The 24,946-nt window shown below is 41.4% G+C and overlaps 1 protein-coding gene across 4 annotated transcripts in view; it reads right to left on the bottom strand.

Annotated features, from left to right (window-relative positions):
* The window catches only part of LOC126419783 (UDP-glucosyltransferase 2-like), a 335,883-nt gene that overhangs the window by 253,239 nt on the left and 57,698 nt on the right, over nt 1-24,946 (bottom strand). For 2 of the 4 annotated variants that reach the window (XM_050086968.1, XM_050086964.1), the window contains exon 6: nt 2,037-2,265. The exons of 1 other annotated variant lie outside the window; for it this stretch is intronic. In XM_050086968.1, coding sequence (XP_049942925.1) covers nt 2,037-2,265 — 229 coding nt within the window. Of the gene's footprint in view, nt 1-1,615; nt 2,266-24,946 lie in introns of those variants that run through there. One more of the 4 variants, XM_050086966.1, reaches the window with a different exon arrangement.

The raw sequence follows: 24,946 nt of genomic DNA, 5'->3' as shown, positions 1-24,946 counted from the left end.
GGAGGGGGAAAAAATTAGTGTGTCTTTGAGGTGTGCGTAGCAATATGTGCAGTTAAACAGGAGTGAGTCTATAAAACGCTGCCAAGGCTGGGCCTCGTTTATGAGACCATAAGGCATGTAACAGAATTCGTACAGGCCAAAAGGTGTTATGACTACTGTCTTTGGTATGTCACGCTGTTCCATTGGTATCTGTAAGTATGCCTTGCGGCAGTCCGAGACACTGAAGATGCGTGCTCCGCTAAGTACTTGCACAAAGTCTTGTATGTGTGGTATCATTGTTTCCTCTTGCATAACCAACTACCCACACAATATGGTTGTGGAGCCAGACTGACAGTATCCCATACATTGGTGTAATGTTCCCTTCTTTTTGCACTCCCTACTAAGTATACTCTTTCATAATCCCTAAATTTATTATTAGCAGAAGATTAATGGATGGCTGAACTGGTCCATAAAGTGGTTTATATTTTCAGATATAAGGTTTTGCTTCTCTCCTGGAGCAGGGGCACGGTGGTTGTGGTTGGGGCCTCTCTTCATGTTTTCTCAGTCCGGGATCAATGACCACTCCCCCTTGCAAAGACCAATCTTTTACCCCTCTGTTTTCCCAGTTTTTATATTTTGACTACCGTTTTTTTACCTTCTCCTGCATGTGTCTTAACTTCCTCATTTTTATAGTTTGACTCCTCTGATTGGATCCGTCTACTTTTAGCACACCCTCTCCCTTCTGCTTCGGATTTGCAGGACTAATGCCCTCACCGTTTAGTACTGTAACCTTCCTCTCAATTAATCGATCCTAATCCTCTCCAGTCCTTTTCCTACCTCTTCAGTTCTTCTGCCAGAAGAAAGAGCCTGGAGGAGGGGCACTGTGTGGACCTCACCAGCAATTGAGCTCCTGTGAGGAGATTGTATTTGGTATTTGGAGCTTGCTGTGAACAGTTATCTGTGTACACATGTTCATGTTGCATTTTCATTTTGTAATACAGTATTTTATAACAACATTATTCCGCTTTCTGTGATTCATTACAAACAATCAATCCAGAAACTCCACACCATTTTAAGAACCAAGAGTCTCTAAAATATTTGTAATCCATCGTTACATATAAATTTCGGAGTGGCAGAGTCAGAGTCAGACCCAACGTCGGCACATAGTATACTCTTCTCCAGAAGCACCAAAGGAGCCACAAACATTAACTTCCCCTTCCTTTTGGCGATCATCGTCTGTTGTCACGTGCATTCTCTCTGTTAGACACTGTGACAAGTTTTGGATTTTACCCGGGTTACTAGTGTGTAGTTAGACATCAAGAATTGTACACTACCACCTAGAATTGTGTACTACTACCTTTCTTCCTAGAGCGTAAGTAGTTTTCACTCACTACCAAGATTTGAATCACCACTTCTACTATGAGAACCAGCCCTCTAGCTTCATCTCAGCTGTAGAGATAAGTTTATTATAAGAGCTTTCGACAGATAAAACAATGTATGGATAGTTGCATAAAGACATTGTGATTTATGGAACATTTGAGAAAAGAAAATAACAGATTATTTTAAAATGTTGGTTTATATTTTTATTGTAATATTCTAGTGTTTTCACTTTTTGAATATTGTACATAGCACCTAAAACAATCTCAGTTATGTAGTAAAAAAACGTAATTACATACAAAACTTCTGTAAGTAAGTAGAAAATACGAAAAGTATTTTTTTTTAACAATTGTTAATTAGTGAACAGTCTGCATTAGGTCACTCCATGGTTTTCTTTGATATTTGAGACGAACATAAAGTATTCTTGTACCACTTTATTTTGTGTCCGCTTTTTATATCAAGAGGTAGTTTCTGTTCCAAGAAAAATAAATAAATATTGAACATTGGTGTCTCATTTCCTCTCTAATTACTCTGCCTGCAGCTGGCAGACTTCACTTTGATCCATCCTACAGCTTGTTACAGTCCCTGGGACCTCAACTTGACAGCTTCTAATCCTTCTTAGCTCCTTTCCCCTTCTTTGAGGCTGAGCCACTCTTGCTGGAAATAAGCCTCACAATGACCTTCACTGCCACGACTGCTGCCGCTACAGCTGCTGCTGCGCACGCCAGCAGGAAGAGGATGACATCTAGCAGCAGGTACTGGTACCACGTCAGGTCCAGAGCCGCAGACCGCATATGGCGCGCCCCACCGTGGCGCAGTACGTACTCTATGGAGTTGATCGCCGTATCCAGAGGCTTTTCCGGTCGGTCGTGGAACAGCCTGGAGTACTTTTTTGCGTTCTCCATATATCTGAAATAATAATTTTATACGTGTACCCAGTACAATTAGTGTGCAAGGAGAGAAAGAAAAGGAAAAAAATGATATAAAATTGGTTTAGGGAGTGTGTCAACAATAAACTGACTGAAATAAATTCTCTGACCACGAATATCTTGGCATCAGCTGTACTAGATACACTACCTACTGGTGACACACACAAATTTGTGCCAGACCGGGACCCGATCGTGGATTTCCTGCTTATCGCGGGCAGTCACCTTAACCACTTCGACTATCCGTGCATGCCTCGCAGACCGACCCAAACTTCCATGTGCCACACTGTCCACGTTCCTATACAGTAGTCCCCTAAATTCATCATTTAATGCTTACAGCTTTACCCCGTATTCATGTGCCTGTGAGAACGAGGCTATGACCATTAAGTATGAGTGCAAGGGACTATGATACGGGTATGTTGACAGTGTGACGTGTAGAAGTTTGGGTCGGTCAGGAAGGCATGCAGGGTAGACCAAGTGGTTAATGCAACCACTTGCGGTTGTCAGGAAATTTGGGTTCGGGTCCCGGTCCCGGTCCCGGTCAAGCACAAATTTTCATGACACCAGTAGGTACTACATCTGTAATTAATACAGCTGATGCTAAGGTATTCAGTCAGCGAATTTATTTGGGACAGCTGTCAATCATAATTAATCCTAGCAGTATCAAGGCATTTTCCACAATGCACATTACCGAGGGGGGGGGGCAAGTGGGGTACTCTATGCCTACAGTAAAATGTTGAAAGAAACACATCTCATTAAGTGTTGTTGAATTATATGAACAACATACTTTTCAGAGAGGTACTGATGTATAAGTAGAGTCCAGAATTTGAAAACAGGTTTTAGAACACTCTTGGCAACATCAATAATGTGTACTTCCGTCTTAATGACCACTACGAAAAAATTTTAAAAATGCAAATTTTGTTCATTGTTTGTTGACTGTTACTCTCAACTCATGAGTAAGTAGGGCCCTGAACCTCAAAATTGTGGAAAGTAACATCAGTTAGCCTACTGAGATTTAAAATTTTGGTCTAAGTTTAACTGAAAAATTTTAAACCTCTGAATTTATATGGAATCAGGTAGAAGGATTAATTAAAAACAATAAAATTAGAGAACTGACTCTGCTCTATTTTGTTGTACAATCACCGTAAGTTATAAAACATATAATGACACAAATTACATGTAAACATGTTCAAAGGTTAAATATTCTATTCTATTTTATTTTATTCAGAATGGGAGAAGCCTGTACCACTCAAATGTTACTGGAAAGTGACATCAGAATGAGGTGCACTTGTCCAGCACATTTTCCAACCGCCGTAGACTTTCGTGGTGGCATAGACTTTTACGGAAATAAGGTATGTGAGTGGGGATGAGCGGTGGGAGGGGGGGGGGGGCATTTGTAGGTTATTCTGAGCTCAGTAGTGAAGTGGTGAGGCATCCCCTTTAACAATACAGCACTGTGATCGTGTTGATATGATACCAGCAGCTAGGGACAATAATTCTATTTAGTCCCACTGTGACGTGAAAGTAATGTTGCGTCTGCTCTGTGCTGTGAATGGAACTGATGAGAGTGGTTGCTGTTTTCAATATTACAGTAAAGGTTACGTGGTGGACTCCCCTTGTGTCAGGATGTCACAACTAACATTTTATATTCTTAATGCAGAAATGGAAATGACTTGTAGGTTATAGACCAGTGAACAAGTCACATCTTTGTTTTCCAATCAGGCTCATGTGTATACTTTGCAAGAAATTGCCTTATTTCTTTTCCTGCCAAAGTAATTCTTTTATTTTGATGTCAGTTCAGGAGGACAAATGTGTAGTTAATCGAAGATAAATAATAAAGCCTTCCGTTGTATTCCAATTAATTATACTTTGTCTGCTGATTCATTCGTGGAACAAAATCTATACTATAAACATCTTCTAGTTATGCTTACAGAATATTACATGGCCACCACACCTTAGTAATGCAATGCAATATTAACACGTGCACTACAAAAATTGTGCTTGTAGAATTTAAATACGTGTGTAATTGCCTTGGCATAAAAAGAAACAAGGTAATTTGTTGCAAAGTGTACACTTCAGTCTTTAAAAAAAGAAAAACCGGAACTTGTCACACAACTCTAGTATCACATCCATATATGTTGGTGAATATATGAACCTACTTGTATTAGCACATTTTTTAACACTCACTTTCGCGTTACCTTCGCAATTTTGCCAGTTAATGTGGATGGGGTTCAGACTACTGTTCTTAGAATTTGTTCATCCCCGTTCCCTGGCATGGTCAAAAAGTCGAATAAACTCAACACAGACAGACAGACAGACAGGCAGAGATGTGTATAACACCAAATATTAAACAACTTACTTCAATTAAATTAATAAGAAAGTACCAGAATATTTTACAAATGCGTTGGTGTCTAAAAATATTTGAAAATAGCAGGACCCAAACCTGCTCCTTTCGAGTTGATAACCACATGTCTTTATCCACTATAGTGCAGTGTAGTCACACAACGTCTGACACTGCCTTTCATCCTACAATCTCCTGAAAGCTTTTACCGGCGATGTGTCACAGAAATTTACTTCTAACAAATCGTATCGAAAGTGACATGTTTACGATTAATGCTAAATGCACAGTTGCCGTGAAACGACATGGTGTCACAAGACGTAACTTAAGTTAAAATACAAAAACAGTGAAATACGTAAGTAAAAACGACGTCTCCGGAGTTCTTTATTTGTCGACTGCTATCGAGTATTCATGGAAGACACGACATTTTGACGTCATTTCCCAGGAAGCTTCGACTGACACTGTTTCCTCCCTTACAGAATACATCTTTCCTCATGTTGTATTTTCATGAGAAGTACTGCATAACAATTAGTGACAGACGCCTCTCTTCCTAAACTATTTTCTTTTTCTTTTTTTGATATTTCAAACATCTCAAAAGTAAAGCCACTTGCACTAATTTCGACTTTAATTTAGTTTATTTATTGAGCATTTTAAGCGAACTAACACAGAACAGCCGCTGAGGCTAAATAATATCTTCGAGACGGAAGAAAACGTCAATACATATGCGTGACATCAACAAGATTACTTTGCAACAGCAGTATTTGGTATTGTTGAGAGGAGCAGAAATGGCTACCGGTACTTCTTTTCCCAACAGACCGAAAATTCGCAGTAAGTAGCAAGTCCAGTACAAATTTAGAATTCGCTGATAATGAAATTTTCACTGACATTAATAAATGGTCTAAAGGTGTAATTAAATTTTGAAAAGACCCACAATATGCAATTCAGAATCTGTAAGAGATTTCCTTCCAGCATTGGTTTAACGTGAAGACATCCAGATTGAAGAGCTTGACAATGTTAAATTTCTGGAATTACAACTCGATAATAAATTAAGTTTTGAAGTGCATAACACAGAATTGCTGAAGCTCCTGAACAAATCTGTACTAGCGATGAGAATGATGTCAGACGTACGAAATATATATATATATATAAAAGCTTGCATACTCTGCTTCCTTTCTTTCTCTCTAGTATGCCATACGGGATCATATTGTGGGGTAACTCGTCATACCGAGCAAAAGTTTTTAGCGTGTAATAAGACTCACTTAAGGTGTAAATTCAAGAACATCATGTAGAAACCCGTTCAAGGAACTTTGAATTGTATCCACTGCTTCTCAGTATATTATTCCTTAATGAAATTTGTTGCAAGCAATAAATCACTATTTCCAACCAATAACTCAATACATAGTATGAATACCAACAATAAGAACAATCTACATAAAGACCTAAAATCACTTAGTATTTCAGTTTTGACAGCACTTGTTCGCCGGCCGTTGTGACCGAGCGGTTCTAGGCGCTTCAGTTTGGAACCGCGCGACCGCTATGGTAGCAGGTTCGAATCCTGCGTCGGGCATGGATGTGTGTGATGTTCTTAGGTTAGTTAGGTTTAAGTAGTTCTAAGTTCTAGGGGACTGATGACCTGAGATGTTAAGTCCCGTAGTACTCAGAGCCATTTGAGCATTTAGTCACGACAGTCAAGAGGCTTATATCAAATGAGAATGAACAGAGTTGCTAAAACTTTGCTATCGAATCCCTGTCTTGTATATTATGCTTTGATGCGTTAATCGACGTTCACTATTATTGTTTTGAAATCGTTTTAGATACTTGTTTTTGTTCTTCCATTGGCTATTCTAGCCACTTTTAATACAAGTTTGGAAATCTCTCACCAAAGTGCATTATGATGCGGTAATATAAGTATCCGTTCATCATAAGACAGTGATTGGTCAGAAGCCATAGAACACGTACACTGGTGTTGTTACGCTCTTGGAAGTAGATCCTACTTATGTATGAGATATCTTATTACTAAGTTACGTTAAATGAAACTTTAAGATATTCTACTGTATTAACAGTTAATCTCGCTTTAGCTACGTAGTTTTTATTTCAAAAATCGTGAACAGTCACAGCTTCTGCACCGTTGTGCTCCGATTGTCGCGCTGTTAATGTGCAGCATGAAAATGGCTGAGGCTGATTTCTGTTCCGTAGTCAAACACGGTTAAAAAGTGCCGAGAAATAGGCTGTTCTTAATGTTTTCCATAAATTTACGGAGATTTTCGGCTCTGAAGTTTTCCTAGTGTTGTATATAATGCAGTTGATACACAAACCCACCTTGAATGTGTAGCGCAGTTGCTACCGTAATAGTATGTGAACCAATTGAGGTTAATAGTGAGCTGATTAAAATCTCCCCAGCGTCGTATTTTTTCCCCTCGTTCAATGTGAAATACCTACATCTCGTAATTATAAAACTCATCATCATTTTTTATGTATAATGCACGTCTTGTTTCTAATTACATAATGGACGCGAAATTCCTGTTTCCATTTCGAATACAAATTCTTAATTATCGATGTTTTCTGCAAGACTTCATAGAACTTGTTTAAGAAAACATAACAATTTAATTTTTTAAAGCAAAAATGAAAAACCGAATCCTCTTTATTTGGACTATGTCCATCGTTTTACACCACAGAGGTAGATAAGTATCGTAGAAACATAAAGAATAATCATTTTCCCAGCATCGTGCACATCACACGAATGCTGCATTGTTACATTTTTTACTGTACCATTACAAACAATATGAACCCAACAGAACTGATATGGAGCCAAGCTGCGGGATTTGGCCCGAGAAGTAACAAAGACTAAGCTGCCAGTCGTACTGTAACTTAACGCAAGCAGCTTTCTCACACGTCACTGCCGAAAGCTGGCGGTATGTATAACGGCTCGTCATAAAGAAGAAGAGAAAATGTTACGCCTGGTTGGCTTCGTGGATTCTGTTATTGATAAGCTCGTTATCAACGTAGCAGGTGACTCTTCCAGAATAGAAAGGTATTTCTCGGATTCCGATAAGGAAGGAGCTAAGACATTACCAGACAACTGATTGTAAGTAATAGCTTCAGTGGCTTCAATATTTAACTATACGGTGAAATCCTTCAATACTTTCTTACGTTACACACAGCTTATGCAGAAAAATTACCCTTTGCGTTACCTAAAAACGATAACGTATTGCGGTTTTCGTCTAGTCGTCTAAGGAGCGTATCATAGGAGATTTGCAGCGTATTATTTCATTCAGCTTAAAAATTAAATGACATTCGGAGCTGTATTGTTCCTCTCCTCGTCGCTTTTGACAAGTGAACAGCAGCTGGCCACGTCACTGCAGGCTAGCTGTACCAGCTGACCGGCCAGTGCTGTCCAAGTTAAATGTGCCGGTAAAGCCGTTGTCCCGTATTATCGCTAAGTCGGTGTGCGCGTAACGCACAGCCCACGACGTACCCTTATTATCGTACGTGACAGTACTCGAGACAGCTTTGGTGCAGTCCCATGTAAAACGGAAATCCAATGGGGTTCCAACAAACGCGGAAGAATACGTAGTGTAGTGCTTACATTTCGTTTATTCTTAAGATGAACCGATTATAACGACAGTTTGATGAAGGGTTAGTAGAACAAAGCGCGCGAAATATGATCCGTTACTTTACGAGGTGCATTCAAGTTCAAAGGCCTCCGATTTTTTTTCTAATTAACTACTCACCCGAAATCGATGAAACTGGCGTTACTTCTCGACGTAATCGCCCTACAGACGTACACGTTTTTCACAATGCTGACGCCATGATTCCATGGCAGCGGCGAAGGCTTCTTTAGGAGTCTGTTTTGACCACTGGAAAACCGCTGAGGCAATAGCAGCATGGCTGGTGAATGTGCGGCCACGGAGAGTGTCTTTCATTGTTGGAAAAAGGCAAAAGTCAGTAGGAGCCAGGTCAGGTGAGTTGGGAGCATGAGGAATCACTTCAAAGTTGTTATCACGAAGAAACTGTTGCGTAACGTTAGCTCGATGTGCGGGTGCGTTGTCTAGGTGAAACAGCACACGCGCAGCCCTTCCCGGACGTTTTTGTTGCAGTGCAGGAAGGAATTTGTTCTTTAAAACATTTTTGTAGGATGCACCTGTTACCGTAGTGCCCTTTGGAACGCAATGGGTAAGGATTACGCCCTCGCTGTCCCAGAACATGGACACCATCATTTTTTCAGCACTGGTGGTTACCCGAAATTGTTTTGGTGGCGGTGAATCTGTATGCTTCCATTGAGCTGACTGGCGCTTTGTTTCTGGATTGAAAATGGCATCAATGTCTGATCCATTGTCACAACCGACGAAAAGGAAGTCCCATTCATGCTGTCGATGCGCGTCAACATTGCTTGGCAACATGTCACACGGGCAGCCGTGTGGTCATCCGTCAGCATTTGTGGCACCCACCTGGATGACACTTTTCGCCTTTTCAGGTCGTCATGCAGGATTGTGTGCACAGAACCCACAGAAATGCCAACTCTGGAGGCGATCTGTACAACAGTCATTCGGCGATCCCCCAAAACAATTCTCTCCACTTTCTCGATCATGTCGTCAGACCGGCTTCTGCGAGCCCGAGGTTGTTTCGGTTTGTTGTCACACAATGTTCTGCCTTCATTAAACTGTCGCACCCACAAACGCACTTTTGACACATCCATAACTCCATCACCACATGTCTCCTTCAACTGTCGATGAATTTCAATTAGTTTCACACCACACAAATTCAGAAAACGAATGATTGCACGCTGTTCAAGTAAGGAAAACGTCGCCATTTTAAGTATTTAAAACAGTTCTCATTCTCGCCACTGGCGGTAAAATTCCATCTGCTGTACGGTGCTGCCATCTCTGGGACATATTGACAATGAACGCGGCCTCATTTTAAAAAAAAGGGCATGTTTCTATTTCTTTCCAGTCCGGAGAAAAAAAATCGGAGGCCTTAGAACTTGAATGCACCTCGTAGTTTCCTTGCTTGCTAATTGTGTTCGCTGTAAATGTGCTTTATTTTTGTGGTTGTGTTTCTTTTCTTTGGGGGTACTGTGCGTGAGTGAAGTGAGCTATACTATCTTACGAGTAACTGCAGCGTTTCACGAGTATGAATTAGCCGTGTAATTTATTAGGTAGAAATTTGGAGCATGCCGATAGGATAAAAGTGAAAGCTCAGATCCGAAAATCAATCAAGAACAAAAACAGTGTAAATCCCGGCAAGGGTATAAACGACATTTTAACGCAACAATGTAAAGTGCAGCTCAGTGGTTGTGCGGTTGTGAAGTGAAATACGCATTTTTCTGTTTCGCCTGTCTCGTGATAAACAGAAGTGATAGTGCCTGGACTGAGGTTGGTACTACAGACTTAAAAAAGTTTTCACGCAAAGGTGAGAAAACACGATTCTTGTGAAAAACATGTAAATGGTTTTATTGAACTTTTCAGTGCTAAGGAAAGTGGACATTATGTGACAACTAGATAGTGCTTACCGCCCTAACGTAAACACATACAATGAAAAGTCTCAAAAACCGGTATATCCTGAGTAAACTGATAGACTGCATTAAATTGTGCGGCAAATTCGACCTGGCCTTAAGGCGCCATGACGAAACAGAAAATTCCAAGAACCCAGGAATTTTTCGAGAACTAGTTGATCTGATGGCAGAACTCTACGGCGTCTTGAAGCAGCATATCGAAAAATCAGAAAATCGGGTTTCCTTAGGCCTCTCCAAAACAATTCAAAATGAACTGTTGGATTTAATTTACTAGATATGCCTAAATCTGATCAGGAATGAACTGTCGAAGACATATTTCCTTGCTATCGGAGTGAACGAAACCACTGACTGTGAAAATTTGTCAAACTGGTCGAAATAATTCGCGATGAGTTGCTGGGGCAACTTAACGGTAGATTTATTTCCTTTGTACGACCAAGAAGTCGCACTGCAGAAGATGTAACTCAGGCTGTTCTCAGCAAGCTAGAGAAAATGAACGTAAGTGTAACACCTGAGAAACTGAGAGCTCAGTGTTACGACGCTGCTGCTGTTTTTAAGAGTGGCCCCAAAAGTGGAGTTCAAATCAGGATTAAAGAGGTGTATAAAAATGCTGCTTCATTCACTGTTACGCACATCAGTTAAATTTAATTGTTAAACGTTGTGTGACATGAATAAGCAAATGCGGATCTTCTTCAGCAACTTGGAAGGAATTTGTACCCTTTTTTTCCCAGTCTCCTAAACACACAGCCGTTCTTGACGATATAGTGAAGAAACGTGTTCCTACTTGTCCTCAGTCAATCCGGTGGAATTTCAAATCACTGAGCGTAACAGCTATACACAAATACCAGAAGGAAAGTTTTGTGGGTGGAAAATGTCATTGGTGATGATAGTAATAATTAGAAGACAATAAACAAGGCTATGAGGCTCAAAGGTTTCCTGCAAGACGGAGATTTCGTCTTCTGGCTACATTTTGTTAAAATAAAGTCCTGCCTCGTTGTGACATTCTCTTCAACGGACTCCAGCAAAGGAATATTGATGCAGTGAAATCCGTTGAATATGTATCTCAGTTCAGGGCTTCTGCCCAGCATGTTAGGGCCGTTTCACTGAATCAAGAATGGCGCATGAATGAGACGGCGACGTGACTCAGATCAATGATTGATTCAGTTGTAAGGATCACTTGTCAGTTACACAATTCTTTGAACCGTCATTCTTTCCAAACATAAAATTGTTTTCGCAGAAAAGGAATTGAATGTAGCTGTCAATTTTTTTTTTTAAATTACAGTGTTTAGACTTAGGGCATGAAATGAATCCGAAATGATTTTATGAAAGGTGCTTTGACTTTGTTGAACTTTTTTGTGAAAACAACGTCGCAAAAGAGTTTCCTGAAAGTGTCAAAATTCTGTTATTATTATTTCCAATGGGTGTAGTTGTATAAACTTGTTTGCGCGTGGTCGCGGCAGATAGAAATACTTTGGAGTGCCGACTTGTGCACTTGTGAGATTTCCGTGGCTTCTACAGTGAAGACGTAGTGTGCGTTTAGAAGTGAATATCCGGCGAGCTATGTTGTTGTTCATAACTAATTATGTGTAGTAGTAATCTATTGTTTCCCTGTTATTCAACTTATATTTTAATTCCAGAATGAAATGTTCACTCTCCAGCGGAGTTTGCGCTGATATGAAACTTCCTGGCAGATTAAAACTATGTTCCGGACCATGACTCGAACTCGGGAGTTCGAGTATTGGTCCAGCATATAGTTTTAATCTGCCAGGAAGTTTTATATTTTATTTATTTGCTGGACCATCGACACCAATAAGTGTTTTGCAGAAATATACTACATTCTCAAAAAGAACTTCTACTATCGTATTCATCATTTAAAGTCTTTCAGATAGTACCTGCAGATTTTAATTGCAATCTTTCATTTAAAACTTTCTACGTTACATTCGCAATCGCCGAGTTATAGAAACCTTCGACCATTCGATTCATATGTATATTCATTTTGTATACTGTAGACTCAGCAGTATTTGGCTCGTAATGCGGCAACTGCATATCCCAGCGCCTAGACAACGAAATCAGCCAAAACTTTTAATATTTCAACATTGAGTCAGGGGGAAAGTAGTTGAGGGCCACCATCACACTACTTCATTTTAATTTTTTTGAAAGCCCGCAGATCCAGTCTCCTACAGGAGTTAAAAAAATAACGAAATGCAGGATCGAGATACTGAATCTCACTTTGAACTCCACTGAATAGCTGGCATAGCCATTCATTACGTAATGTATCAAATGCGTGGTTGCATTGTTTTGGAAATGTAGTTACTCCGTGGAATTTGTGTAAGAAATAATTCCTACTACAGAATTACTGAGCGAGTTGGTGCAGCGAATAGTACACTGGACTCGCATTCGGGAGGACAACGGTTAAAACCCACATCCAGCCATCCTAATTTAGGTTTTCCACGATTTCCCCAAATCGCTTCGGGCAAATACCCGGATGGTTCCTTTGAAAGGGCACGGCCGATTTCCTTCCCCATCCTTCCCTAATCCGATGGGACCGATGACCACCTGTTTGGTCCCTTCCCCACAAACCCAACCAGCTAACCACTAACGGATGTCTACAGAAACCCCTTTCAGTGGTTACGAGGCTTTGCCAGTCTATCATATTCAGTTTTCATTGCAGTTGGTTTCTCGACCTGTTACGTTATTAATTAACACAGTGGAATAATGGGAAGGGCAGAGTAAGAAGACGGGTGATTGGGGTTTAAATAACCTTTCTATGACCTTTTTATTAGAGATGGAGAACAGGCCGCGGCCTCCTCGAAGGAAACGTCCCAGTATTCACCTCAAGTGTTTTATGGAAACCAAAGAAAACGCGAAGCTGGCTGGCTGGAAATCCCCGTGTTCCGGAATGAGAGTCCAGTACAGTTACAACGGCGACGCCATGATTGGTAAGGATGCAGTCGACTCAGCATTCGAATGTCCACTATCTACCTTAATAAGTACAGTAAAATAACACGAAAAGTGGGAAGCAAAATATTAAATTAAATACGAGCGGTGTTCAGTAAGTACTGCAACACTTTTTTTCTCGGCCAGTTTCGGTTGAAGAAAATGTGGAATTTTTTGAGGGGCGTCGTGGAATATTCCCGCTTCAGCCTCAATAGTTTCGTGGACTTCCGATAGTCGGGCGCACCATACGTAGCCTTCAAAGTGGCATTCCAAGCAAGCCGTCATTGAGTTGCTTTTGGCAGGAAACCAAAGCATCGCAAATTCATAAGTGCTTACAGAATGTGTATAGAGACCTCGAAGTGAACAAAAGCACGGTGAATCGTTGGGCGAGGCGTCTGTCTTCATCGCAACAAGGTCGCGCAAACTCGTCCGATCTTCCGCGTGCCGGCCGGTAACACACAGCTTTGACTGCTACAGTGTTGGAACGTGCGGACACTCTCATTCGAGGTGGTCGACGGATCGCAATCAAAGACTGAGACTCTGAAGGGGTTATTCCGTTTGATGCATGCTGCAATGATCAACTCTGAAGTGTATTCTGCTACGCTCAGGAAACTGAAGAAATAGCTTCAGCATGTTCATCAGCACAGAAATGCAAACGGACTTCTGTTTCTCCATGACAACAGGAGACATCACACGAGTCTGCACAGCCGAGAGGAGCTCACAAAACTTCAGTGGACTGTTCTGTCTCATCCATCGTATAGGTCGAATCTCGCACCTCCCGAATTCCATCTGTTTGGCTCAAAGAAGGATACATTCTGTGGAAAGCACCATGTATAACAAAGTGTATAAAAAAGCTACTCTCTGGTTCTGAGACTCTGACGCTAACTCAGAGATATTGCTTTCACGCATGGCAGTTGTTTTCGCCTGAGAGCTTCCAGCCGTTAGGAACAGTGGGTGTGATTCGTATCCTTACATTGCATATCGTGAAGAAATTTCTCCTACTATTAAGATAGAGTAATCGTATTTAATTAAAACAAACTTTCATTCTGTATTTAAAAAGATTTCTATTAACTTCAAAATTATAGGGCGTGTGACATTTGGAAGATTATTACCTTTTGAGGAGGAATCATTTTTTGCAGACCAAGCAGCCACCGTTTAGTAAGGGAGGGCTAGGAGGGAGGCAGGGAAGACTTGCTCTCGCATGTCTCCCAGTTGGGAGCAATTTTGGAGTGTACTCCTCACATAGGCGGCGACTCCATGGGGCCTGAGGGGGCCCGAGCCCCCTCAAAAATTCGTTTCAGGGGTCAGAGCCTTCCCAATAATTTAAGAAAATTGTTAGTTATATTATGCTTCGTAAAATCACAAAATTATGTTGGAATTTTTTATTTTCCTTGTTTGACGTCAGTTACCTTTTGAAATACATCCAGTAATGAGTTGAAACAAATAATTATAACAGTAGTAAGCAGGTTAACTGAAAACGAGTGGTGTGAATCATGATAGTATTACGGTACTGCGGGCACACTTAGAATTTGTCCCGGTGCGGGAACCTTCGGGTCAAGTCTGGCGCCGGCGGGCCAGCGCTGCGGCCACGGCGACATCAAAAGGACTGGAGCAGAGGCGCCTGGAACCCTCCGCCTAGCGTCGCATTGACGCTTCGAGACATTACGACGCCACGGTTATATAAAGCCCACCCTACTGTCGCAGTCATTCAGTGTGGATAGTTTCGCTCAGTGCATGCAGCAAACATGTTTAGTTTTCCGACTTTAGTGTCTAGTGGACTATTTTATATGACTATTTTATGTTCGTTTACTTTAGTCTCTTTGTGTATTGTGAATTAAGTTTGCAATGGATAAATTTGTTACCAAAAAGGCCCGCTTGGAAGTTGAGAATACTGCAAGTCAACCTCCAACAATTATTGTGTTGTCAGTTGCTTCGTCATCTTAAGGCGAGAACCGTTTACAGGCGCAACCAGGACAATCCGGTAAGGGAAGATCATTTCAGAAGTCTTGGCTGATCAAACACACATGGGTAGAATATGAAGCATCTACGGAAAAAACTTTTTGCGAAACCTGCAAAGTCACAGACGCTAAAAATCAATTACAATTTTCTTCAAGAAAAGAAGATGCATTTACTTCCGTTGGGTTTTATAACTGGAAAAAGGCATTGGAAAAATTCTGTCTTCATGAAAATACGTTTACCCATAAAGAAGGTGTTCTGAAACTAAATTCTATCACTAACGGAAGTGTGGCCTCCCAGTTGAATGAAAAGTTAGATAGTGATATGAAGAAAGGCCGTTTAACTCTTGAGGCAATTTTTACTACTGTGCAATTTCTATGCCGACAATTAGAGGGCACCAAGATGTAAGCTCAAATTTTTTTCAATTGATGGAACTCCGAAAGAATGACATACCTGAGTTTAAAGATTGGTTAGGGCGTTCGGGGTATAAGTGGACGTCCCACGATATTCAAAATGAGATCATTGACCTACTAGGAATGTCTGTGTTGAGAAAGGTATTAGCTTCAATCAAGAAGACTGAACATTTTTCTATTATGGTTGACGAAACAAGTGTTTCTTTGATTCATGAACAAGTGTCATTTTGTATTCGTACTGTCGATGATTCCTTAATCATCAACAAAGACTTTATTGTCTTATACGATACCCCCAAAACTGAATCACAAACTCTGTTTAGTATTTTAAAAGACGTTTTTGCTCGTCTTGATTTGTCAATGGGTAGCTTAAGAGGACAGTGCCCTGATGGTGCCTTGAATATAGAGGTAAGTTCAAAGGACTAAAAAGGTTAGTTTTGGATATACAACCAAAAGCACTTATGTGCACTGCACTGCTCACAGTTTAGACTTGGCAGTTGTAGACAGTCTCCGCCATCTTACGTCGTTGAGGGATATTATGGCTTTAGCCAAACCACCGTAAGGGATTCCAACAAAAGGATGGGGCTTTTCAGAAGCATACGCTGTGAGAGCCCTAACGACCAAGCTGGTCTACGACCCCTTTGCCCGACTCGATGGACTACGCGGGCTTCTAGTAGCTTGAGAATATCGAAAAACTTTGAAGAACTTCTAGAGTTTTTTGAAACATTTTCTGCAGAGGACAAAACAGAGGCAGGTTACAAATGTGCAGGCTACCTTGAGTCAATGTTACAATTCATGACTTATTTCTTTTTACGTCTTTATTGCCACGCAATAGGGGATGTCAATGAAAAAAATTCAATGCGCTCATCTAAGTGTTGCTGATCTGGAAAAAATATATGAGGGCTTTATTTGTATCTTGAATGGAAGGCGAGATAGTTTTTAACACTTTTGGGCTCTCAATGGCTCTGAGCACTTTGGGACTTAACATCTATGGTCATCAGTCCCCTAGAACTTAGAACTACTTAAACCTAACTAACCTAAGGACAGCACACAACACCCAGTCATCACGAGGCAGAGAAAATCCCTGACCCCGCCGGGAATCGAACCCGGGAACCCGGGCGCGGGAAGCGAAAACGCTACCGCACGACCACGAGATGCGGACAATACTTTTGGGAATTGTGTTTAAAAGAAAAACCTCCACAAGTTGATGATCCTTCACTTCCTTGGTATCGAAGTATGCCAAAGAAGTATGAAAACAATGAAGCCAGCTCGGCGCACACATTCAAAACCCCAAAGGAATATTAAAAAGCTATTTACATTGTAGTTTGTGAAATGGTGTAATCTTGCATTACTGAGCGGTTTGCTTCAACTGGACTCTCACAGGTCATTGCAGTTGAACAAGAGGCTTGCTTTTAGTAAACAGAGTCCAAAAAAATTTGGAAAAATCAACTGAGGTTTTGAAAAATGACCTAGATATTGAGAAACTGCGCTCACACTTGAATATGTTAGCCGATTCGCTAATAGAAAACAACTGGTCTTAAAAAAACATGTGTGATGTAAAAAAGTACGTTACACAATAGCTTGCAGTTGGGGAAATGTTATGTGAAGTTGTGAAATGCTAATTCAATTTACAGTAATAAGTAGTTCCAATCACGACAGCAACAGCAGATCGGCCATTTAGCGCCCTTAGACGTCTGAAGTCATATCTCCGATCAACAATGGGACAGAAGCGATTGAACAACTTGGCTCTTCTTCATGCCCACCGAGATGTTTTGTATGAACTGGATATCCGACCGTTCATCAACAACTTCATATTCAATCATCCAGCCAGACAGTCGACATTTGCTCCTTTCTAAATACACTCTTGCCCTAATGATGGCATTAAGGCAATATTAAAAAATCTTTATAAACTGGAGACTTAAATACATACATAATGTTAAATTTTCAGTTTCGAAATCTTAGTACTAGTTTAGTACTGTATTACTATATTACTGCAGGCCGGAGTGACCAAGCAGTTCTAGGCGCTACAGTCTGGAACTGCGCTACCGCTACGGTCGCAGGTTCGAATCCTGCCTCGGGCATGGATGTGTGTGATGTCCTTAGTTTAATTTGGTTTAAGTAGTTCTAAGTTCTAGGTGACTGATGACCTCAGCAGTTTAAGTCCCATAGTACTCAGAGCCATTTGAACCATTTTTGAACTATATTCCTGTATTACTTATTCGAAAATACTTAAATATTTTTAGGGTGTAAGATCCAATTAAAACCCGCTATTTACATACTTCTTGACTGAAAGTATTAGGCATACTGTATTAACTTTATCAACTGTACTAAAGCATTAACTTTGAGATATTCTTTTTATTTTATGATCCCTGAGCCTTATTCAAAGTAAGCTTAAATTATCTATTTCACTTATTAATGAAAGTGCTATTATTGTGCGACAGCAATATTTTATGTTTTATTCTTTTAATGATAGTTTAGGATTTATTTAAATATAATTTCAGTCTTTTCAAAGCTATATACTCACTGCTCTGTAATAGTCTACAAGCATGATTATTACTGTTAATTAAATTAGCTTTTTACGAAAATACTGTGTGTGTTTATGCTTTCTTTCTTTTTTCAAAGCCAAAAAAGGTATCAGGTTTCTCGAGCTTCCCAGAGTGTCGAGTTATCGAGAGTCCAGTTTTCGGAGTTCTAATGTTGATCATATGACTCTAAAATGCATAAAAAACTTTAAAACTCACTATTTTTCATCTAAAATTTAGAAAATTTCCCAGGGCAAAACCCCCAGTATAGGCTCCCCCAATATTTTTTATAAGTCGGGGCCCCTGAGTCCTCATAATACTAAACGTGGCGTGATTTGATCCCTAGGTTGAGTACCACTGAAAATTGCTTAGAGTTCTGTCGTAAGTCCTATTTGCTGCCGAATAACAACATTAGAAATTGCCTGGATTGTTACGGGGAGAACTGCGTCAGACTTGGCTGAAAAAGTAGCTATTTGAGTTCCCATTACAGCTGAATTGTAGAAAAAGCCGGAAAAGAACGAGTATAAGGGAAAATATATTGTTTGATGATTTTAAAACTGACAATAAGCAGAGCGTCATCTTGGTTTCCTACCGGATTAAGGATTACATTCTGGAAAAGACAGCGTCGGAAGCTCGACTATCGATTACTACTGTTTGTGACTATTACGGTTTCTGTCGAGAAGTGTCTTACGTAATTGTGACTAATGATGGTAGTGGTCCAGTAGATGATGTCAAAAAGTTTGTAGAAGCAGATGAGTTGCACATAACAACTCGAAAATATGGGAACGGACGACTTCTCAAGAACGAAACTGAACCGATTAGGGTACTCAGAGGCATAGACGGAGCTTCAAAAAAATGTTTCATTGTGAAAGTGTATTCCAGAACTAAATTAACTTTAGTGCCTTTTGTTAAGAACTTAATTTTCCTGGCACCAAACTCATTACAAATGGATGGAAATCGCACAACGCTTTGAATGAAGAGGGATTTCACCAAGAGCTTGTATTCCATTCTGTCTTCCGATGATATTCCATTCTGTCTTCCGATGATCCGTCTGTGCACACACAGAACATAAAGCGATTATGGTAATCCCTGAAATCATCCGTCTGAAGAGAAGGACGATTGGGAGACCGAGATGATCTGTAGTTTTCTATACATCTACTTCCACAATTTGCGGTTACATGGTATAAAACTTCCCTGTGAGACTTTGCCAGTTTTCTTAAGAGATACTGCTAGAATGCACCCTCGGAATTTCCCAGTACGAAGATATGGATGACAAGCAAGGTATTGGAATAACATGTAACGTCGTCATTGGACAATTTTCATGCATTGTTTTTGTCGTTGCCAACGCTATAACCGAAATCCACATCTTCGTCTTTTGTTCTAATAGTTCCGATCGCTGTAAACAAAATCGACGTCTTGTTCCAAAGACCTTGTAAAATATAACTAGACTCACTGATGGCGCTGCAGTCGCGGGATAATTTGAACCTTCGGCTGGACGCCATTATAGTGGTTGTAGTCTGATGTGTTGTGTAGAATTGTTGTTTATGAAGACCCTGATTCTACGTTGTATATTTGTTGGGGCGTACATACAGTATTTGTTACTCGTAATTCTACTGTCTGTACGTTCCAATCAAAAGAAGTACAATGGTGAAGAGTTGTGCAGCGATTAATTGTACAAATAAATTCGAGAAAGGAACGAATATTACATTTCACAGGTGTGTGGATATTTTAAGTAGTTTTGTATGTCAGCGCACTTGCTTAATAAATGTTTTTGTAACACGGTATTAGCATAATGTCTGTGCATCTATTTGCAGGTTTCCTTTCTCAAAACAACAGCTGTTACAAAAATGGTTACAAGCTGTCAGGAGGCAAGATTTCCGACCGACAGAATACCAATTTATATGTTCTCATCATTTTGAAGAAAGTTGGCTGATCGGTAGTGTTTTCATGGTCTAGGCTAGGTTGAAACATGACAATTTGGTCGTGAGTTGCCAAAGCACTATGCCATATATAACGCACTTCTCGTCATAAAATCTGAAGCAGGGTAGAGTCAGAAAATGTCTATATAGTGGGTAAATCTTCGAGTATTTTGATGCATTTTGCGTACATCTATCGTAAATGAACTACGAAAAATGCTAGGGGTCCAGTACATAACTCTTAGCTAGTACGTAGTACGTACGTAGTACGTAAGATAAATTCATAAACAGTGACTAGTTGCTGTTTGTTCATAAATTAAAAAGTATATTGTAGTAAGGTATTTAAATGAGGCATTATGTTTGTGACCTAACTCAAGGGAAGGCATTTTATAACCAAAAGCGATGTATAAACATTCGAACTCCGCGCGCCAGTTTACCACTCTAATGGCCGCCGGCCAGCTATTCAATTTGTCCGCTCTTCACAGTCGACCACTCGTGCGGTTGTGGGGGCCTGTCTTGTTCCGCGACAGTCGCGCGTTCGATATATATCGCTTTCATACGTTCTTGGAAATTACCCAACAGCGATTTTCGAACAGCAAAGTGATGAAGTTGCGGTTGCTAGAGTTTAATATCTGCTAAATAACGTCCAATTGAGCTTCGTGACCAGTGAAAATCTTTCTGACGTGAATGTTTCGTAGCGAGTTGCAGAGAACAAGACGCAACAGCGCTGAGTCAAGCGGTGCCACAATACGAGGGGAACAGGAATGGCTGGTAGCGAAGTGTGCCCAGCAACCTCGCCGAGTACGCGATCTTACAGGGCGTGCGTGGCTCAGCGGAGCCGCTAGGCCGCGGGCACTCAAAGCGAGATAACGTTTCTGGCATTGGGTAGCGACGCTGCTTATCTTGACCGTGATACCGCCCAAGGTCTCCTTCCTCTTGATATCTTCTGCGGGGTCTCGAGGGAGCGAGATGGCGCGTGATTGGCACACTGGACTCTCATTTGGAAGGACGACGGTTCAAATTCGCGTCCAACCATCCAGATTTATATGTTTTTCGTGATTTCCCTAAATTGCTCCAGGAAGATATCGCGATGGTTCCTTTGAAATGGCACAGCCCGTTTCCTTTTACATCCTGAAATCATTCCGAACGTGTGCTCAGTCTCTAATGACTTTTGTGTGGACGAGACGTTAAACCCTAACCTTCCTTCCAAGGCCTAGAAACGGTGCTATATGCTGCTTTGTCTCTATTCACCTGCGTCCACCCTTCAACTTCCCGGTCATGCCGCGTCTCGAAAGGGCTCGCAGATGTGTTTGCTGTGCCATCTTACCCCCACCCCCCCCCCTCCCGCGGCTCAACTATTGTACGTCAAACGCAAGCATCCGTAATTTGCAAGAAGCCTTGGTTACCGAAGTCACGGACGCAATAAGAGCGATACAACGAATGCCTCGCTGTCGTGACGGGCGATCTTGTTTTCTGCGTTGCCAAGGGAATATCACACAATGGCGTAAATAGTAATGACTGAATCTGTTTTGATATGTACCGAAAGTAAATTTTTCTTGGCGGAAATTAATTCGTCGAATATGTACACTGGAAAAGTGCTCCGGGTTTTGTTGGAAGTACAGCTTCTTGCTAAATGCCGAACAAAAAAAATTGCGTCGAATGTCACGGCCAGACATGCGCTAATCTTTACAAGACAATCTGTGGTGTCGAATTCCCCTTCGAGCTGTATTGCATAAAATGTAAGAAAAGGACATCAGTAAGAAAGAAGACTCGGTTTGACACGTCAGAACTGAGCATTGAAAAGAGTGTCGTTATCATTTCCTGCTTGATGAGAAGTTATACATTAGGAGCCACTGCTTCTGAAAATGAAGTGTCTGTCACGACGGTCGGACTATTACGGATTCTGTCGCGAAGTGTGCTATGTCTGTGACACAAACTAAAGTGTCCCCATGTATGGTCATAACAAAACCGTAGAAACTGACGAGTCGCACCTCACGGCAAAGGACGGCTCCTGAAAAACGAAATCGAACACATGTGGGTCTTTGGTGGCATAGAAGAAGAATCGAAGAAGTGCTTTATACTTCATGTGTAGTCTCGGGATAAGGTTCCTTTTAGTGCCTCTGACAAGGCATTTTACTTTACCTGGTATGACAGTCGTAACAGGTGGGTGAAAGTCGTGGATGAAAGTCGTAGTGCAATTTGCGTAAAGAAGCTATCGATCACGATTTCGTCAGCCGCTCTATAGAGCTCGTTTCATCTGATGATCTGTCCGTCAACACGGAGCGTGTAATCAAATCCTCAAAGTCATCTATTAAGAGTGAACGTCGTTCGGGGGAAGAGATGAACTGCATGTGTTCCAGCACATAAACATTTCCATAACTTACGCCGGACGCAGAAATATCTTTGATCTCAAACTCTCCCCATATTTGTCAGAGATACTGCGCGAGTTTATCCTGGCTACGGAAAACAAGAAATTCTGCTGCTTGTCTATACAATACGTTGCATTGTCCACAGTGAGGATATCGCTGACGAGGGAAGTACGCGTTCGTCTTTTGTCGTCTATGTTGACAACAGTTACACAGTGAGGCATTGTTATTCTAAATGATGGACGCATCAAAAACTTCGTATTTATTCAAGTACAAATCCAAAATGAACAAGCTTTATACCAATGGAAAGAGGAAGTTTCAAGTTGTTTTCATAATGTTTGATATCAGTTTAATAAATTTAATAATTTGTAAATATTTAGGTTTTAATAATTATTTAACAATTAAAAACGTAGTAAATGTTCAATGTGACCACCTCTGGCTGCACGGCAAACATCGACGCGTTAGCCAAAGTCGTCCCACACGCACGAAAGCGTGTCTGCTGTTACTGAATGCCCGGCAGCAGTGATCCGGTTCCGCAGATCGTTCAGAGTGGTTGTAGAGGCGGGACGTAAACAGCTTCCTTCACATAACCCCATAAGAAATAGTCGCAGGGTGAGAGATCAGGAGATCTCGGTGGCCAGAAGTCCGCTGCGACCGAACCAGCAGTGACGAAGGGAGTCATTCAAAAAGTCTCGTACATCACGGTGCTGATGGGCCGAAGCTCCATCCTGTTGGAAAGTGAAGTCCTGGGAATCTTCCATAACTTGACGGAACAGCCATTCTCCCAACATGTCCAGGTACGGGAATCCTGTTACAAATCTTTCCGCAAAGAAAAATGGTCCATAAACCTTTATACGGGATACGGCACAGAACACGTTGAACTTCGGTGAGTCTCTTTTGTGGTGTAATGGTGAATGTGGGTTTCCAAAACCCCATCTACGAACTTTGTGTCTGTTGACGTTTCTACTAAGGTGGAACGTCGCTTCAGCACTAAAAATTACACATCCACATTCTACATTTATACTCCGCAAGCCACTCAACGGTGTGTGGCGGAGAGCACTTTACGTGCCACTGTCGCAGAAAGCCTGTGTGAGCGCTCGAATCTCTCTAATTTGTTTATGAGATGACAGCGCGGAACTGTATCGAACGCCTTCCGGAAGTCAAGGAAAATAGCATCTACCTGGGAGCCTGTATCTAATATTTTCTGGGTCTCATGAACAAATAAAGCGAGTTGGGTCTCACACGATCGCTGTTTCCGGAATCCATGTTGATTCCTACAGAGTAGATTCTTCGTTTCCAGAAGTGACATGATACGCGAGCAAAAAAACATGTTCTAAAATTTTACAACTGATCGATGTCAGAGATATAGTCCTATAGTTTTGCGCATCTGCTCGACGACCCTTCTTGAAAACTGGAACTACCTGTGCTCTTTTCCAATCATTTGCAACCTTCTGTTCCTCTAGAGACTTGCGGTACACTGCTGTTAGAAGGGGGGCAAGTTCTTTCGCGTACTCTGTGTAGAATCGAATTGGTATCCCGCCAGGTTCAGTGGACTCTCCTCTGTTGAGTGATTTCAGATGCTTTTCTATTCCTTGGACACTTATTTCGATGTCAGCCATTTTTTCCTTCGTGCGAGGATTTAGAGAAGGAACTGCAGTGCGGTCTTCCTCTGTGAAACAGCTTTGGAAAAAGCGACTCGCTGTAGAAATGCGTCATCCTCCATCTTTGCTAGCACATAACTGCAAAATGCGAGATGTTTGTCTTTGTCATTGCGGTTGAGAGCCTGCACACGTTGTAATCGGTAGGGGTTGCACAGCAAACGCCGTCTCAGAACTATCCATACAGTTGGTTGGGGTCTTCCAAGTTCTCGACTGGCTCTATTGGTAGACTTACTGGGACTGCGCACGAAACTTTCTCGAATCCGTGGGACATTATCCTCTGACACGCGCAATCGGCCTGTGCTTTTTCCTTTGCCTACACTCACAGTCTTTTTAAATTGCTTAAACCAATGGGTAATGCTTTTGCGAGTTGGTGGTTGAATACTGAATTTGGTACGAAATGCCCGCCGCAGTGCAATTTGCGACTCACTTTTCGGGAACTCAAGAACGCAGAAAACCTTGTGCTCCACAGTCGCCATCTCACAACTGTCAGTGAAACGCAATGGCGACCCTATTGCCCCGCGAACTCTACCGGCCGCTTCTGAAACCATCACCACCCTCTCGCCGAAAACTGCAACTTCCTCGTTTCATAGGTATAAACTTGTTCATTTTGGGCTTGTACTTGAATACATATGAATTTTTGAAAATGGATCCAGCGCTTGGAATACCGCTGTATATCGGGCTCAGTGCAACGCGACTTCGATACCCAAGGTTTCTCCTAAATAACCCACGCATCTATATATGAAACCTCTGCTGAACTCAAAAACCTCTACCCAAGTGGACTACTGCCAACACACTAAGCGGACCCATACTGCTGTGTCACGCACTCGTGTCGTTCTGCCACAGCCTGGCGCATAAAGCGCAGCCGTGATGCGGTGTTTTCAGGTACATATCGAAGATTCCCCTGAGACCTTTACGGCTGTGTCGCTTCCACTTCTTGTCCAGTCCGAGTTCGCAGCCCATCTCTAACGAACTCGTGATGAACTGCCCCTTTTTTGCTGCTGATTTCAGTCAACATTATCATCACCTAACAACATAAAAGCATATCTGAT

Source organism: Schistocerca serialis, chromosome 9, assembly GCF_023864345.2.
Source record: "Schistocerca serialis cubense isolate TAMUIC-IGC-003099 chromosome 9, iqSchSeri2.2, whole genome shotgun sequence".
Classification (NCBI taxonomy): Eukaryota; Metazoa; Arthropoda; class Insecta; order Orthoptera; family Acrididae; genus Schistocerca; species Schistocerca serialis.
Note: the sequence above shows the minus strand (reverse complement) of the source record. Positions and strands in the feature narration are given on the sequence as shown.